This window comes from Suillus plorans (genome assembly GCF_016647745.1).
Source record: "Suillus plorans strain S12 chromosome Unknown HD556scaffold_3, whole genome shotgun sequence".
In the NCBI taxonomy this organism is placed as follows: Eukaryota; Fungi; Basidiomycota; class Agaricomycetes; order Boletales; family Suillaceae; genus Suillus; species Suillus plorans.
The window spans coordinates 1,070,712-1,086,813 of NW_024537387.1; the positions used below are offsets into that span (position 1 = coordinate 1,070,712).

Genomic DNA, 16,102 nt, shown 5'->3' on the forward strand with positions numbered 1-16,102 from the left:
CATGCAGAGTGATACTACAAGTTTGTGCCATGTACTCCCTAGTGAAAACTGCCATATCACACAATGAGAGGCATGAGTCTCTACACCGGCACAATCTTACCTGTTTCTCAGCCCACCAGTCTGCCATCCACATTTTGTCGATAATTCGATGCTCCCCTGCACGGTCAGAATAAGCTCTGGCTGGGCTGTAGGCAATATCTGCCTTGAAAGAAGGGTTCCCAATCAGCTCCTTCATGCATTCAACTAGATCCCAACTCCATAATTCCACCTCTTCTTGTAACAACTTTCCATTCTCATCCTCATGGTTACCACACACAGTAACCTTCTTACAACTCCATGCTGGACCATGTGGAAGTTCATCTACCGTTTGCAAGAATGACCGGTTATTGTGAAATGGAAGCTTTGAGCGGTTTTGAGTCTGCTTACAGTATCAACACAGTGAGTTCAAATTTTGATCTATACTTTGAACATACTATGGGTAGTTTCAGAAATTCATTGGTCTGCCTTTGACCAAGGTTTCTGACAAGCCATTAGGCTAGACCCCAATCCTCTCTGGTGAGTCGTCCATTTAGTATATGCTTTGCTACCATGATTCAATGCTCACACATTCTCAAAGGGTGCCCATTGATCTTTACCCTCTTCTCGTTGCTCTCTTCTATATCTTTCAAACATGGTCTCCCCTTCATGCAGTGCACAGCCTGCCTTTGACTGAGGTTCGAAATACTGGCCATTATCTGTGAGTGATGTTGCATCCTCGTTATCAATTTCTTCAACAGTGACCCGACGAATTTTGCCAGGTGTAGGGTTTTGGTCCATATCTGAAGATGAGTGCTGGTGAACATGACCTGGGGCTGCCATGTTTTCATGGGAGAAGTCGATATCTGGTGGGTCTGAGTTCGCTGCATCTGCTTCTTCAATCAATAATGTCCACTCCCTTCGGCATTCAGGATGCCCCACAATGTGTCTCTTGAGACCCTGGCCCATAGCCGTTACCTTCCCGTGAAACATACAGTGAGGCATTATAGGTTCGTTGATCGTTGTCGCCAACTTGGCCAATCACTTCCTAATACTCATTTTCCCTGCACATAGTGACCAACTTCAAACACCGAAACTTCTGACAGGACTGCCATCACGGATGTAGTTCATAATGACCTTTCTTTGGTAGAGTTTGATCGTGGATGCAGTTCATGACAGTGCGCCGCCTTTCATGCCCGTCCAACTTCCTTGACCACTTCCTTTGACCATCTTGTCTCATCGATTCCTCCCTTTCGCATGATGTTGATTGTTTCTGATTGTTTCTCTTGTCTTGCTGTTTCTCCCTTTGCAAATGTCGAGTTCATGTATTGCATGGCTTCTCTTCTGCTCATTTTTCTTTTCTCTTGTCTATCATCTCATCTACTCCTTCCTTTCACATGTTGTTTATCGTTTCTGATGACTTCTCTTTTCTGGCTGTTTCTCCCTTTGCAAATGTAGAGTTCATGTATCACATGTTCAGCTCATTTTTCTTTTCTCTTGTCTATCGGTCGTTTTTTCTTCTTCTCATTCCAAATCTCTCATTTGCCTTGGTTACCATTAATATCGTCTCCATTCATCCCCAAGTGACTACTGACTACTGACTACTGACATAACTAACTGACTAAACTAGGGTGGTAATACCATGAGCCGCAAGTAGGAGTTCCAATAGTTGGACTTTGTGTGCCTCTTGGCACCACTGCTTCTCTGCATGCCAGCACCTGACTATCAACTCTCGTGCATATGTTTGGTGAGTAACAGGCCCTTGTATGCATTCAGAGAGCTGCGCTTTGCACACCTCATCACAACGCCTAATCTCTGCATCCCAACGTTCTAAGACAAGGGTTTGCAGGTAAGTCTGAGAAGTAGTTATGGGACCTGGTGTCTGACAATATGGTTGCAAAGGATGATGAAGCTTGGGAGCACATGGAGCCTCTCTAGCCTGTCCTGGAGCCATGACCACATGGAAGAGCTGACTTGGAGGCCTACTGGATGGTGAGTGTGTGTCATGGCAGTTCTCGGAGTAACCCACTGTTGGCTGACTGCAAGATCCTTTTCATTTGGTTCACTGAATGGCGAGAAGACTGAGCTGCCACATTGGTCAATGTGTGGTGTGTCTCAGACAAGCCTGTCACTTACTATTTGGGCATTTTGGTGAGATTGGTAGTATCCACCATAAGTGTTAGAAGTCATATCATTTTTTTGCTCTTTTTATACCATTCTGTTGATATTTTTTGGTCAGATTGAAACTTTAACTTTGAAATCAACAGAACTCAAAGTGGTCTGTTGATCAGACACTATGGCAAGGATATATAAAGGCAAGTCGTCCTTCTTTTTTGGCTACAGACTACCCTGAATCATGGCAGGAAAAATTGCCTCTCAACGGGGATCCCAAAAGCAAAAGGCAATCTTGCAGGCCCAGGAGGACCTATGTGCACAGATGGAATCCATGGCCGGATGCACTGCAAGTGGTCATCAGTGCCAGCTGACTGAAAAAGAGACCTATCGAAGTAAGTAATTTTGTGTTGTTGCTCAATGTGTGTTTGCTTATGTCTACTTAACAGTTTTAAAATCTCGTCGAGGACATGACCGCTGTAGAGACTGACATCTCTGTGGCCTCGTAGAGGTCTAATTTCCGATGCATGTATGAATGCTAATGATTACCTGAATCATTCCCTATCATATCTGACTCAATATGCACCAAACCCGAAAACATTGGACATCAGACTATCAGACTATCGGACTTTGTGTGTACTCGTCCTACCTATGTCCTGTCTCATTGTGCTAGCCCCACTAGGTGCTCAGTTACTTGTTTTCCCATCGCTAACATTGTAGACCACATTATTACATGTCCGCAGCAATGTCTTATGACATAGGACATCAGACCCGAAAATATTGTGCTACTACTTTCACCTATAGGGTTCCAGACTTCTACATATCTATATAAATATGGGACTCCCCATAGCATCATCATCATCCAAGTAGAGGAGAGTTGTTCTCTGACACTTAGGGGTCAAACCTGATATTTCGTAGTTCTTAGTTGACATTGCGAATATCATTGTTCCTTCACCGCCCGTATCCATCATTGTTATTATTGTGCACACCTCTCGCTTTCCTGATGCTCGCTATCATGTTACTATTAGTTTCTGATACTCCGAACCTGAACCCGATAACCTGAAACCCCGAAAACATCGGACATTGTAATTATACCTTCGGACATTGTTTCCCGCGCTTGGACTATTGACCCCACATCACTCACTGACCCCCAAAACTATTCCCAGACCGCAGACCCCTGGGTCGAACACACTTGTCTCACCAAGTATAGCAGACTAGGCAGTGCAAGACCACAACATAAAGATATCAGTTTGGAGCCCCACTCTGTGCTGTATTCCTACAATGGGCCGGATATTTTTTTGCAGCTTGACGGATTGGTCCTTCAGCAACAAAGCAGTGTCATTCACCCACCCTTCATTGTTGTCTTCCGAAGTTTCCTCACTATACTTGGCTATCATCTCCCAATCTTCCCTCTCAATTGTCAAATGGTCGCAGGCTCTCCGCTACCCAACAAACTAATTCCACCCTGCATAGCATGTTAACTACTGTGCAGATGAAGCTCGAGGAGGACCCACTTTGTTTCAGTACAAGTATGCTGCCTATGCAAGTATGTAACCTTTCCTTTTCCTTTACGCTCGAATGAACTTGTTATTGACCCATTGCGAAGGATACCGGCAACAATCTTTGTTCGGACTTCGTCTGCATCCTTTGCTTCGCAGGCTGCCTGCAAGACTTCATCACCACAGCAAGTTTTTATATGCTTTCGCATGTTGCCTGTCGACCGTGCATCTTTTTTGTCAAGGAATTGGCGGATATGGACTTTGCATCCTTTGCCCATGCACTTGAACACATGTGCACAATGACCATGAAGAGTCTCAATGATAGGTGTGGGATCAAAAAATGCATAAACAGGTGACGTCCAATCCTTCATTAATCATTCTACAGTTACTAATGTCAGTTGGTGCTCAGAGCACAAGCTTGGCCTCCTACTGAGTTCGTCTTCAGCACTTTCTTCTTCATCGTCAACATCCATGATGGTACCTTTGCTTGGATCTTTCTCATGGTCACTGATAACAATAGCATCTTCATTGGATGTGTCATCTTCAGAGAGAACTATGGCTCAATGGGTTTTAGGTGGGGCTTGCTCAACTATTTTTCTGGGAGCCGGAGGCTGAATGGGTGCTTTAGGAACTGCTTCCTCGACATTTTGACCGTGTTCTCTTGCTGGCCTAATCTTCTTGTGTTGGGCATGTGCGGTGACAGTGCTACTATCATCAGTCTTCCGTTTTTTGGATGAGTTCTCGAGTCTTTCATCTATTGCAGCCTTGGCCTTGTCTGTAAGTTTTGTAATACATTTCACAACAGTTTTGATAAATGTTGGATGTGTTTGGTAGGGTACTGATGTCAATATTATTGTGTTGTTATTACTTTTTACATTAAGGTTTAGGTTCTGTATAGTCAGAGTTACTGATTGGTGGACTGACCCACCATATGGGTGTGGGTACAGGTATGGGTGTCCAAAGTCTGTACCCGCACCTGCACCCATGTGACACCCATACCCACGACCTGCCGTAGGTGCCTGGTACCCATGTCATTCCCTAGATATTGATGAGGATCTTTCAAGGTCATATTGGAGGTACAGGACATTCAGGGAGGGCCACAAGGATCCAGGAAGGCACTGAGGAGGAAGCAAGGTATATTTGGTATGTGCTATAATTAGATCATCCCCGAGACTGGGTCTCATAGACCTATGATATAATCCTAAGATTCCTAACATAATAATGGGGTCTCACAGACCTTTATTACTACCGAGAAGTACTGCCTGAGGTGCAAAGCAGCCATGTGTCCCCCTAATAACCAGATGCAAAGCAGACCACAGACCTGATATTCAGATGTAATTTGTATACCAGGTTAGATGTAAGGGCAGCTATCCAACAGGAGCTCACATTGTCTAACCCATGTCAGGATTTGATCTCAAACAGTCACCATTCTCCACCTTAACCAGTGAGGATTCACACAATTGCCATTCTCCGGTTATAGTATAGTTATTGTTACTACTTCTACGTCAACCCTATCGGGTTATTTGTCGTTTCCGCAGTGAATGTGGCTTTATGTCATGACATTACCAACCCAGTTTAGAGCTTTTGAGCCATGTCGCAACAGCTCAATTCTGCCCTGGATAAATTAAGAATGAAAGAGATCATAGCTGCAGTAGGTAACAACAACTTGAATAGAGCTGAAAAATGCAAGTGCAGTGACTTAGTGGCTACCGTGCAAGATTCGACAGACACCTATTTGCCGATCATATCAGCAGCGAACAAGGCAGCGCAATCTTACAATGCGCATTTATGATACGTCGTGTTCGCAATTCGAAAACGCACTAAACAGCTCACTGTCAATGAAATCGTCTCCGCCGTTGGCCAAGCAGCTGCAACGCCGAACCCTAGTTGACAAAGTTCTGGCCCATTCGGGGCGATGCGCGGACTCCACATTTCAAATTTTGTGGAAGTCAGGGGATACCACCTGGCTGCCATATGATCGAGTAGCCAAGTTGGGAGTATTAAAGGATTATTTTGCTGTGCTGGGCATCGAGCATGTCTCAGAGTTGGACGATATATTCAGGAACCTGTCGACGTCCGAAACCTCAGAGTCGAACAAGGCCGATGAGACCGAAGCAAAGGGGCAGGATGATGAATAGAATGTCCGAGCGCAAGGAGAGAGAGGCACGACGATGACAGAAGTGATGTCGGGGCCGAAAACTACCAAGTATCAATGTTTTACTTCAATATAACGTTTAGGAACACTTACCGTATAAAACCTATAGCAGAGCCAAACGAGCGCCTCAGTTCTGTTCCCAGATACTGAGACGTGAGTTAAAATACTTTACCTTTCGACATACAAAAGCTAACGTTTCGTAGTTCATACCTGTTAGGTACACGCTTCGTCAATGCTGAGTTCTGTTCCCAGATACTGAGACTTCATACCTGTTAGATTCTATCCGCTCCCGTTAACTCCTCTCAAGAGGTTATGAGCCCTGACATGACCACTGATAATACGCTCCCCGGCACTACGTCCTCGTTGTTCAATGTCCCAAAACTTGCCGAAGATGGCACGAATTGGATTACCTACAAGGAGAGAACGTTGACAGCGATAAGTGCCCGAGGTTTGATGCGATATGCAGATGGTCGTGCCGTCGAGCCGTTACCCTACCTCATTGGAAAGGTATCGGGGGTGCCGGAAAAGCCGGACGGTTCGATTCCTACTCAGAAGGAGATCGATGAGCGCGATAAGAAAATGGATGAATATGACCAAAAGAACTCACTCGTTAAACAGCAAATCTTCAGTACGATTACCGATCGACTGTTGCTGCGCGTCCAGAAGTTCGAAACTGCCTCGGAGGTCTGGGAAGAAATCTGCCAGATCCACGAAGGCAAGACCGAGCTCGTCCAGATCGATTTGCGTCGGCGTTTGCAGGAGACAAGATGCGAGGAGGGAGGAGACGTCAAAGCTCACTTCGCGGAGCTCCTACGTCTGCATGAGCTACTTGCAGGAATGGGAGCTGGGATCCTCGACACGGATTTCCATGCTATCATCCTTGGTTCCCTACCAGAGTCCTATCGCCCGCTACTCTCGTCCATTAACGCGGCAGCCAAAATCACAAAGACACCATTGTCTTCCTACGAACTAATCAGCATCGTTACGGAAGAATACGAACACCGCCAGCTTACCGAGAAGCGCCCCAATAAAAGGGGGAGCGCAGGTACTGCACTCAGCGCAAGGGAGCCTAGAGACAAGGGCAAAAGGTCAGCTACGTCGAGCAAAACGAATGCAGACGTTACCTGCTATAATTGCGAACGCAAAGGTCACTATAAGACCAACTGTTGGAGGCCTGGAGGGGGAAAAGAGGGCCAAGGCCCGAATCAGCAACGGCGTAAGGGTGAGAAGGGTCCCAAAGAGACGGCAAACTCAGCCGCAGAGTCCGGGTCCCAGGACCAATACGCATTCGTATCGTCCGACTTGGCAAGCATAGCCAGGGACCTCAGGGTGCCCCTCGACCGACGAGGTGCCATCGTAGACTCTGGGGCCACCTCTCACTTCTGCCCAGACCGGGCAAAATTCTCCAACTTCACCCCCATATCCCCCCAGGACATCCACACGGCGGATGGCTCAAGTCTGAGCGCCGTAGGTCGAGGAGACGTCGAGCTAGAACTGCCACTTGGTGAGAAGCGCACGAAAGTGACGCTGAAGAACGCGTTGTACGCACCGGCCATGGCGTTCACCCTAATCTCCACGAATCGCATTGCAGCGGCCGGCATGGCCGTCCTTTTTGAAGGGCGCATGTGCAAAGTCTTGTCCCAGGGCCCGAAACGTCGAGTCATCGCCGAAATTCCGCAGGTGGAGGGTCTTTATAGCATAGCAGCGGGAAGGTCAGGTCAGCACCATGCAAACGTTGCCAAGGGAAAACTTACTGTGAGTGAGTTGCACCGGGTGCTGGGGCACATCTCCCAGCCTGCAGTGCTCGAGGCCGTGAAAAAAGGTCTCGTCGTGGGCGTCACGCTGGACAGTGACTCCAAGCCGGAGTTCTGCGACACGTGCGTCAAAGCCAAGTCAGCGAGGAAACCCTTCCCGAACGAAAGTCATAGCCGGGCACGCACCTATGGAGAGCTAGTCCATACGGACCTATGGGGCCCCGCACAGACTGCCAGCTTGGGCGGATGCCGATACTATATCACCTTCACAGATGATTTCACGTGTCAGACGAAGATCCAGTTCTTGAAGCTAAAGAGCGAGGCACTCACCGCCTTCAAGGCCTATGAGGCCTGGCTCACACACCAAACTCCAGGCGTCCAGCTCCGCAGGGTCCGGTCAGATCGTGGGGGAGAGTATCTAAGTGCGGAGTTCGACGAGTATTTGAGTCAGCGTGGCATTGAGCGACAACTGACGACTCACGACTCACCACAGCAAAACGGAGTAGCCGAGAGGCTAAACCGCACTCTCGTCGAGCACGCCAGGGCCATGTTGCTGGCGAAGGACCTCCCCAAGTACCTATGGGCAGAGGCCGTCAATTACGCCACCTGGCTAAAGAATCGCCTACCGTCTAGGGCGACTCCAGGTGCGACTCCGTTTGAGCTGGTCACGAAGACCAAGCCCAACCTCTCCCAGGCTAGGGAATTCGGAGCCAGGATCTTCATGCACCTTGAGGGCGCTGGGAAGTTGGAGGCCAAGGCGGAGGAGGCAGTTTTTGTGGGGATGGACACCCAGAGCAAAGCCTACCGGGTATATTGGCCGGGTAAGAGCCGTGTTTCCGTCGAGCGCAATGTCACCTTTGCGCCTAATGAGGTGACAGTGGCCAGGGATCCCCTGAACGAGGGGGAGTCCATCGTCATGCGGCACGACGAATATAATAGTAGCAACAGTAATAACTCACCTGTCGTTCAGCCTATCCCGCCACCTGCTACCCCAGCCAGAATCCAAACTCCACGTCCATCGACCCCACCTCCAGCTCCAAGGTCCACCCGCACCAGACCACCTCCAGGATATTATGCGGCCCTCAATGAGGGGGAGACCGCGTCCCTAGCCTTAGATTCCCTAATGGAGGCGTCAGCGTTAGACCTCCTGGATGAACAGGTGCACATTCACCTTGCTTTGGCTGCTGCAGAGCCGGAACCCAGCCTGCAACAAGCTTTAAACGGTCCTGATGGAGTGGAGTGGCAAGAAGCGCTAGATTACAAAATAAGTCAGCTCGAGAAGTTAGGTACGTGGGAAGTTGTTGACCCACCTCGAGGCGCCAACATCATACCTTCCCATTACGTCTTGGCGACCAAACGTGGACCCGACGGAGAAAAGTTGAAGCTCCGGGCACGCCTCGTCGCAAACGGCCAGAGACAGAAGTTTGGGGTCGACTATTTCGACACATTCGCCCCCACTGCCAATATGAGCACAATCCGGACAGTCCTGACGATGGCGGCTCAGCAAGACTGGGAAATCCACCAAGTCGACATCAAGAGCACGTACCTGTATGCAAGCATCCAAGAGGAAATTTATATGAGGGCGCCACCGGGGTACCTAAGGGAGGATCAGCGTGGAAAGGTGTTGAGGTTAAAGAGGAGCTTACCGGGACTTAAGCAGGCAGGATTCGAGTGGGCGGAAGAGTTGGCGGGAGTGTTTGCGAAGCTAGGATTCAGCAGGTCAGGAGTCGATCAAGCGGTCTATTTCAAACGCACCTCCGACGAAAAGATGGTCATAACGGTCTCCGTCGACGACATGGCCGTGACTGCAAACCACCTCTCTCACATCCGCCGGTTCAAAGACCAGCTCCAACAGTACTTCGAGATTTCGGACTTGGGGGAACTAAGTTGGCTCCTGGGATTGAAGGTAACGCGGGACAGAGGAGCACGTACCTTGACCTTATCCCAGAAGGCCTACGTGGCTACCATCGTCGAACGTTTTCGGCTAGATGACGCAAAGTCCGTACAGACCCCCATGGAGCCGGCCATCACACTATCCGCAGATCAGTCCCCATCCACTCACACAGAACTAGAAGCCATGAAGGACGTACCGTATCAACGTGCTATCGGATCATTGATGTATGCGGCCACGAGCACCCGCCCGGACATAGCTTTTGCTATCGCGACTTTGTCGCAGTTCATGCGCAGTCCGGGTAGACCGCATTGGGAAGCAGCTAAACGAGCACTACGTTATCTAAAGGCCACTGATGCGTTCAAACTCACCTTAGGTTCCACCGATGCAGGCCTGGAGGCGTTCGTTGATGCGGATTGGGCCTCCCAACCGCATAGGCACTCCATGTCTGGCTACATCGTGATGTTGAACGGAGGTCCTGTTGCTTGGAGTGCAAGAAAACAGCCGTTAATTGCACTATCCACAGCCGAAGCTGAGTACATCGCACTTACCAGTGTAGTCCATGAGCTGCTCTATCTAAAACTCCTCCTCACCGAACTCTGCGACCCCCCCACTCTCCCCATTCCGATATTCTGCGATAATCAGGCCGCCATAGCGTTAGCGTCAAACAGGAAGTTCCAGTCACGTACCAAGCATATCGACTTGCATTACCACTTCGTACGCTCATACATGAAGGACGGGACCTTCAAGATTCTCTATTGCCCCACTGACGACAACGTGGCCGATGCATTTACCAAGGCCGTGCCACGCCCCCGTTTGCAAAAGCTAAGGGCCCTGATGGGACTAGCTTGCGCTCGAGGGGGAGTGTCGACGTCCAAAACCTCAGAGTCGAACAAGGCCGATGAGACCGAAGCAAAGGGGCAGGATGATGAATAGAATGTCCGAGCGCAAGGAGAGAGAGGCACGACGATGACAGAAGTGATGTCGGGGCCGAAAACTACCAAGTATCAATGTTTTACTTCAATATAACGTTTAGGAACACTTACCGTATAAAACCTATAGCAGAGCCAAACGAGCGCCTCAGTTCTGTTCCCAGATACTGAGACGTGAGTTAAAATACTTTACCTTTCGACATACAAAAGCTAACGTTTCGTAGTTCATACCTGTTAGGTACACGCTTCGTCAATGCTGAGTTCTGTTCCCAGATACTGAGACTTCATACCTGTTAGATTCTATCCGCTCCCGTTAACTCCTCTCAAGAGAACCTCCCTACAGGGGACTCCCGTCAGCTCAGCTGGGCACTTATCTCTCGGCGAGTCTGCCTATAAAGGACTCACCATCGCCCCATCCTCCCCTGAAACTCCTTTCTCCCTCACCACCGACCACTCCCTACTATTTGCCTGCGACATCGTATCCCACACTATGGCACCCCTCCTCACTCCCATTGGCGCCCGCAAGTTCACCATCCCCAACGGTGTCAGCGACGGGGTCCTAATGGTGGTCCTAGAGATGCTTCGTGCCTATCTAGAGCACGACACCCATCTACGCTCGGGGACAGCAGCCAACCCAGCCACACCTGCGGGATATGGAGAATTCTCCCTGTCATTCAATATGATGCAAACCGCTAACGGCCTCACCTCCCGCTTCGCCGAGGAATCCTCCGAGGGGCCCCGCATCAGCGGCCCCTCCCCCTCATTCGTCGACCTCGTTGGAGAAGAGATACCCCCCATCACTCAGGCTGCTCAGGCCACACCGGAAGGTGGCCGTTGGATTAACCCCCGCCAGGCTGAGCTGCTGGAAAAGGCGCTGTGGACGAACCTAGAGACGGCCCAACGACAGAGGAAGTGGCGCGACCAAAATATTGCGGACAGGAAGGCCAAACGCGCGCGTCACGCGTCTAGCATGCCACCCACACATCAGACCACAGACTTGGGAGAGGGACCAAGCAACACTCGTACCGTACCACCCTCTCCTCGTGCCCACACTCCCCAACCTATCCACACCAGCCCTACCTCCACTCGCACCTCAGCTCGCATGGATGTCGACGATGAGGAAGCAGGCCCAACCCGGCCAGTCGAGGATGCAGGAAAGGGCGCCACCAAAAGAAGGAAGTAAAGGATGTGGGAATATCCTGGAGGGGAGTATGTGGCGGTCGTCGGTCACTATCGTGTTTCACCGAGACAAACGATCGAAGAATGGACTTGTTCGAGGCCCGGCAACCAGTCGTTCTCGGAGCCGTGTGCTCGATACGTCGAAGAAAAATACAGCTCGTATGGGTATTTCATAGTTCCGCTCATACCTTCATTCAAGTGCCATCGAAAAGACCAGACACCGAACGCCAAGGACCAGTCCCTCGTGTACGCCGTCAAGGACATATCCTTCCATCCTGTGCACGGAACCTTCTCTACCTGCGGTAAGCCTTGAGGCTTCTAGTTCCATGTGACTCGTCTGATTTGGACGACCCAGGCTCTGATGGAACTATCCACTTCTGGGACAAAGACGCCCGCACACGACTAAAAAGTATACCCACTCTAATTACCGGCTGTTTACGATTGTACTGATCATACTTTTTTAGCTTTCGAAGCAGCCCCTGGGCCGATCAGTGCTACTACATTCAATCGAAACGGCACGATCTTTGCATACGCTGTCTCGTATGACTGGTCTAAAGGCCACAGCGGGATGACGCCAGGACATCCCAACAAACTCATGTTACATGCTTGCAAGGACGATGAGGTCAAGAGGCGGCCAAAGAAGTAGGTGAGATTGAGGCGTCGGGACAGTCTTTGAGTTGCTTTTGAGTAGTACGCTATCTACATCCACATGTCGATGTCTCGATGTTGCATTAATAGAGTGGCAGTTATGTTTCTCTTCTAAACGAAGACACCGATACTAGTTCATTGCTAGTCTGAGTGGTTTCAATGAAACGCAAGCAAGCAGTATGTAGAAACGTATTAACTTCAGCGAGTAGTAATAGTCACTGGGCAAGGGTGCGCGACAGTCTATAATTGGATGATAAATAGGTTCACCGCGATCATCGTCATCATCGTTTTTATGACTGTTTCTTGATTTCCAGCATGGGATCAAGGGACGACTCGGGCTGGCGGTACGAACCACCGACACGATCTGCCCACGTAAAGTACTGAGCGTGGGGACAAGAGGTATTAGGGGATACCACGAGAAAAGTATAAACGATATTGCGTACCTGACCATAGTTGACCGTAAAGTAAAGATGGTGGAGTGTGTGATGAGCGGGTCCATTTATCACCTTTTCGAGGGCATGTCCCGTGACCATATCGGAATCATGAATCTGGTGTCGTTGACCTCAGAGCGGTCCATGTGAGTAATGCAAAGCACGCACGAGAATACTCCAGAAATTGACGAAAACGAAGAGACCGAGGTATAACCATCGGTGAAGAGGGAATATAAATATGAAGAGGTGATATGGGACAGATTGGAGGTAGCCGTCTACGGGGTGGAAGGCATGAGACGCAAAGGGGGTCGGAACTACCAAAATATTTGAGCGCACGACGACGGGATGCAGAGCAAAGCAACATACTTATCCACTTGTGGTGAGGCTTATGGAATGTTTTGTATATATTCGGGTGATGCAATAGTCGGTGGACCCAGTAAATTCCGTAGTCGGTGAAAAGCAAGAAGCTAATGATAAATGTTGAGTATATGTTACGGTTGGAAGAGAAAGCACTGACAATGGTACCGATAGGGCAAAGTAAGCCCAACCGTAATCTTCTACATTATCGTAAAGTTTTGAGTAACCCATTACTTCTGCTTGGAACCAAGGCAGAGTGAGAAGGGTCATTGTGGGAAAGGCTCGTAGACTGCATTGTATCTCTTGTTTGACCTGGTTCTCTAGGAAGCGTGGATGGCGCATCATCTCATGATTGAAAATGAATTTGTATGAGAGCCACGCGAACAGGAAATAGAGGAAGTGAATGCCCAAGAGGGTGATTACACTTAGAGAAATAATTTGTCTAGGGATGTAATCACGAGCCCAGGCAGACTGTTGAAGATACATGATTGACGTGAAGTTTGCAGAGGTGGAAAGGGAGGTATATGACGATTGAACTAGGTGACCGTTGACAGGTAGCAGCCGCGCCCATACTTTGTCGAGGAGATAGTCATCTGCGAGGTGGAGAACAAGATCCATGGCGCCTATAAATCAAAAGACTAACGCTTGAAAGTCACTTGACCTAACCAGCAGGTACCGAGAACAAATTGACAACGTTTCGGTCAACTCTTTTATATATGACATGCTCATCGAACCACTTTTCTGACCGACGGCATGACAAAGCATCCTAACATGGCCAATTTTAATTTCAGCTTCAAATGAAACTCAGCGGCAACTGAAGTCTAAAATTGTTGATATAAACATGATTGAAGAAATCATACGATAAAACAAGGGCGTTTAGCGCAGTGGTAGCGCGTATGCTTTGCACTAAGCATCCAATTTGTATAAGGTCCAGGGTTCAATCCCCTGAACGTCCAACTTTTTTCCTGCGCATTCAGACGCTTGTCTGACCATTTCTCCGAGATCCATCCATCCGAGTCCAAACGGCATGACTTCGGGACAGGATGGCGTCAGCTCGTCACAACTGTGAGATTCGCTAGCGTGGGTGGTCTTCACGCTAATCATGGCACGTTCAGTGACAACTGGCTCACACCGATTTCGAGATCCCCGCAAAAAATCACGGGAGCCCGCAAATCTACACGCGGTCCGCCGACGCTAGCTGTATCACCGAATACAGAGTTATTACAAACACACGCGGCGATCTAACACTGGAGTTGGTGCGGCCACAGCCACGAGGAACCACCAAGGGTCAGTGAACTTCCGCATGTATCACCGTGACGTCCTTCTCGCGAGGCGCCATGGAACGTTGCATTAATTCCCTCATTGGCAGCGCCTTAGTGTTTTTGTTGTCCACCCTAAACGCACGATCCTCGTGTGTTCAAGTTCCATTCGTATCAGGATGGCGTTGACTATGCGTATATCAGCCGAGTATCGTCTGGGTCATGTATCGGTATCTGGGTCATATGCATGTCTTCATCGCCCTGATGCATGGCCCCACCCAATTGCACCTCATCACACTATCACAATACCAATCATGGCATGAAGTAATGATTCTTGGCTGCGGCCGATGTGCAAGGCGTCCTCAGTGCGGCTAAACAATGCGTTAGACACGTGTTGAACTGCAGGCTTCATTCGTTCACGATAATATTGTGTTTACGATCTACAAAACCACTGTAGCACACGAAACATAGACAGGACTAACCTCGACATCAGCATGGGTGGATGTGTCAGTTGCTTTATTCCTTCCAGAGGCAAGAAGGTCGTGGATCCAGAGGCAGGCCAGGTTGAAGCCAAGCCGCCAAAACTTGAACAAACCCCAGAGCCAAAACCACTGCGCCCAGAGCCGGAGGAGCCCAAGACTATCTACATAGCGTGCGTAACCATCATCTTGATGTCGGGCGGTGATTAACCCGCCCAACTCCACAGTGTAATGGGCGCCACAGGCAGTGGCAAGACAACGGTCTGATATTCCCTGTGCTCCAGTCCTCAACGCTCATAAATATTTGAATAGTTCATCAACGTCGCATCTGGCTCGGATTTGCGAGTTGGTATGGGGCTCGAGAGCTGTACAAACGAAGTACAGACGTCCCAATCGTTCATGCTGGACGGAAAGCGAGTCGTTCTCATCGATACGCCTGGCTTTGATGATACGACGAAGAGCGACACGGACGTGCTGAAGATGATAGCTGCTTATCTGCAGACTATGTTCGTATCCAATATTATCCTGGGTAACCTAGCGCACTGACAGAGACCTCCAGGCACAAGCAAGAAAAACTTCTGTCCGGTGTCATCTACATGCACCGAATCTCCGACATCAGAGTCGGAGGTACATCAAGACGTGACTTTACCATGTTTCAAGAGTTGTGCGGTAAAGAGGCTTACAAGAACGTTCTCATGGTTACGAACATGTGGGGCAGCGTAAACGAAGCTGACGCCGTGGCGCGGGAACAAGAACTGCGCGAAAAGGACATATTCTTTAAGCCAATCCTCGACAACGGCGCTCTTCTCCTACGCCACATGAATGATCAAGAAAGTGCGCACAAGATCATTCAGAAGCTGACTGGCACGGATCCCGTAGCCTTACGCATCCAAAGCGAACTCGCAGCAGTGAATGACATCACTCAGACGGGTGCTTATGCGCAGCTGAACCGCGAACTCATGGAACAGTCGGAGAAGAACCGTCAAGAACTGGAGAAGTTGCGAGGAGAATTAGAGGAAGCTGCTCAGGCGCAAGATGAGGAGACGCGAATGGAACTTCAGGAGGAGTCGGAGAAAATGGAAGCGGAGCTTTTACGTGTGCAAAACGAGGCTGCGACGTTAGCATCCGAATATCAAGCAGAACTTCGGAGAATAGAAGAGCAACTCCACGCGCGTGCTGGATGACTGGTCCAATTCAATTGTTCCGAAGATCGTTTGGCTGACAATACGGATAATCCTGACCCCCTGCCCGTAGCGTAGTATGGACTATAGTTGTATTAGAAAGATACCCATATGCATTGGTGTGTAACCGACAAAACCCTGATCAGCATCAGATTCTTGAAGCTGTGGTACTGCTTCAAAAACAATGTTAAAGGGTAGTTACCCGATATC

General features: G+C 49.3%; 5 protein-coding genes and 1 non-coding gene across 6 annotated transcripts; 4 read left to right on the top strand and 2 right to left on the bottom strand.

Moving 5' to 3' along the window:
• Positions 1-97: 97 nt before the first annotated feature.
• On the bottom strand, positions 98-530 carry HD556DRAFT_1196303 (uncharacterized protein; the record flags this gene model as incomplete). The annotated part of the gene is made up of 2 exons (XM_041296283.1): positions 98-418; positions 474-530. Coding segments are annotated over 2 exons (378 nt in total), but the record flags the coding sequence as incomplete, so codon positions are not given.
• Positions 531-5,500: 4,970 nt separating this feature from the next.
• On the top strand, positions 5,501-5,674 carry HD556DRAFT_1215288 (uncharacterized protein; the record flags this gene model as incomplete). The annotated part of the gene is made up of 1 exon (XM_041296667.1): positions 5,501-5,674. A coding segment is annotated over one exon (174 nt), but the record flags the coding sequence as incomplete, so codon positions are not given.
• A 6,083-nt stretch (positions 5,675-11,757) lies between these two features.
• HD556DRAFT_1218688 (uncharacterized protein) lies at positions 11,758-12,183 on the top strand (the record flags this gene model as incomplete). Its single annotated transcript, XM_041296747.1, has 3 exons — positions 11,758-11,839; positions 11,893-11,946; positions 12,002-12,183. Coding segments are annotated over 3 exons (318 nt in total), but the record flags the coding sequence as incomplete, so codon positions are not given.
• Positions 12,184-12,475: 292 nt separating this feature from the next.
• HD556DRAFT_1226337 (C5-sterol desaturase) lies at positions 12,476-13,591 on the bottom strand (the record flags this gene model as incomplete). Its single annotated transcript, XM_041297075.1, has 5 exons — positions 12,476-12,565; positions 12,629-12,733; positions 12,785-12,930; positions 12,983-13,083; positions 13,134-13,591. The coding sequence occupies 5 exons, from the start codon at positions 13,589-13,591 to the stop codon at positions 12,476-12,478; spliced, it is 900 nt and encodes a 299-aa protein (XP_041166680.1).
• Positions 13,592-13,843: 252 nt separating this feature from the next.
• HD556DRAFT_t17 lies at positions 13,844-13,929 on the top strand. The gene has a single exon. It is a non-coding gene; the product is annotated as a tRNA-Ala (tRNA).
• Positions 13,930-14,861: 932 nt separating this feature from the next.
• On the top strand, positions 14,862-16,102 carry HD556DRAFT_1328247 (uncharacterized protein). Its single transcript, XM_041301607.1, has 2 exons — positions 14,862-15,217; positions 15,271-16,102. The coding sequence occupies exons 1-2, from the start codon at positions 15,063-15,065 to the stop codon at positions 15,893-15,895; spliced, it is 780 nt and encodes a 259-aa protein (XP_041166681.1). The 5' UTR covers positions 14,862-15,062; the 3' UTR covers positions 15,896-16,102.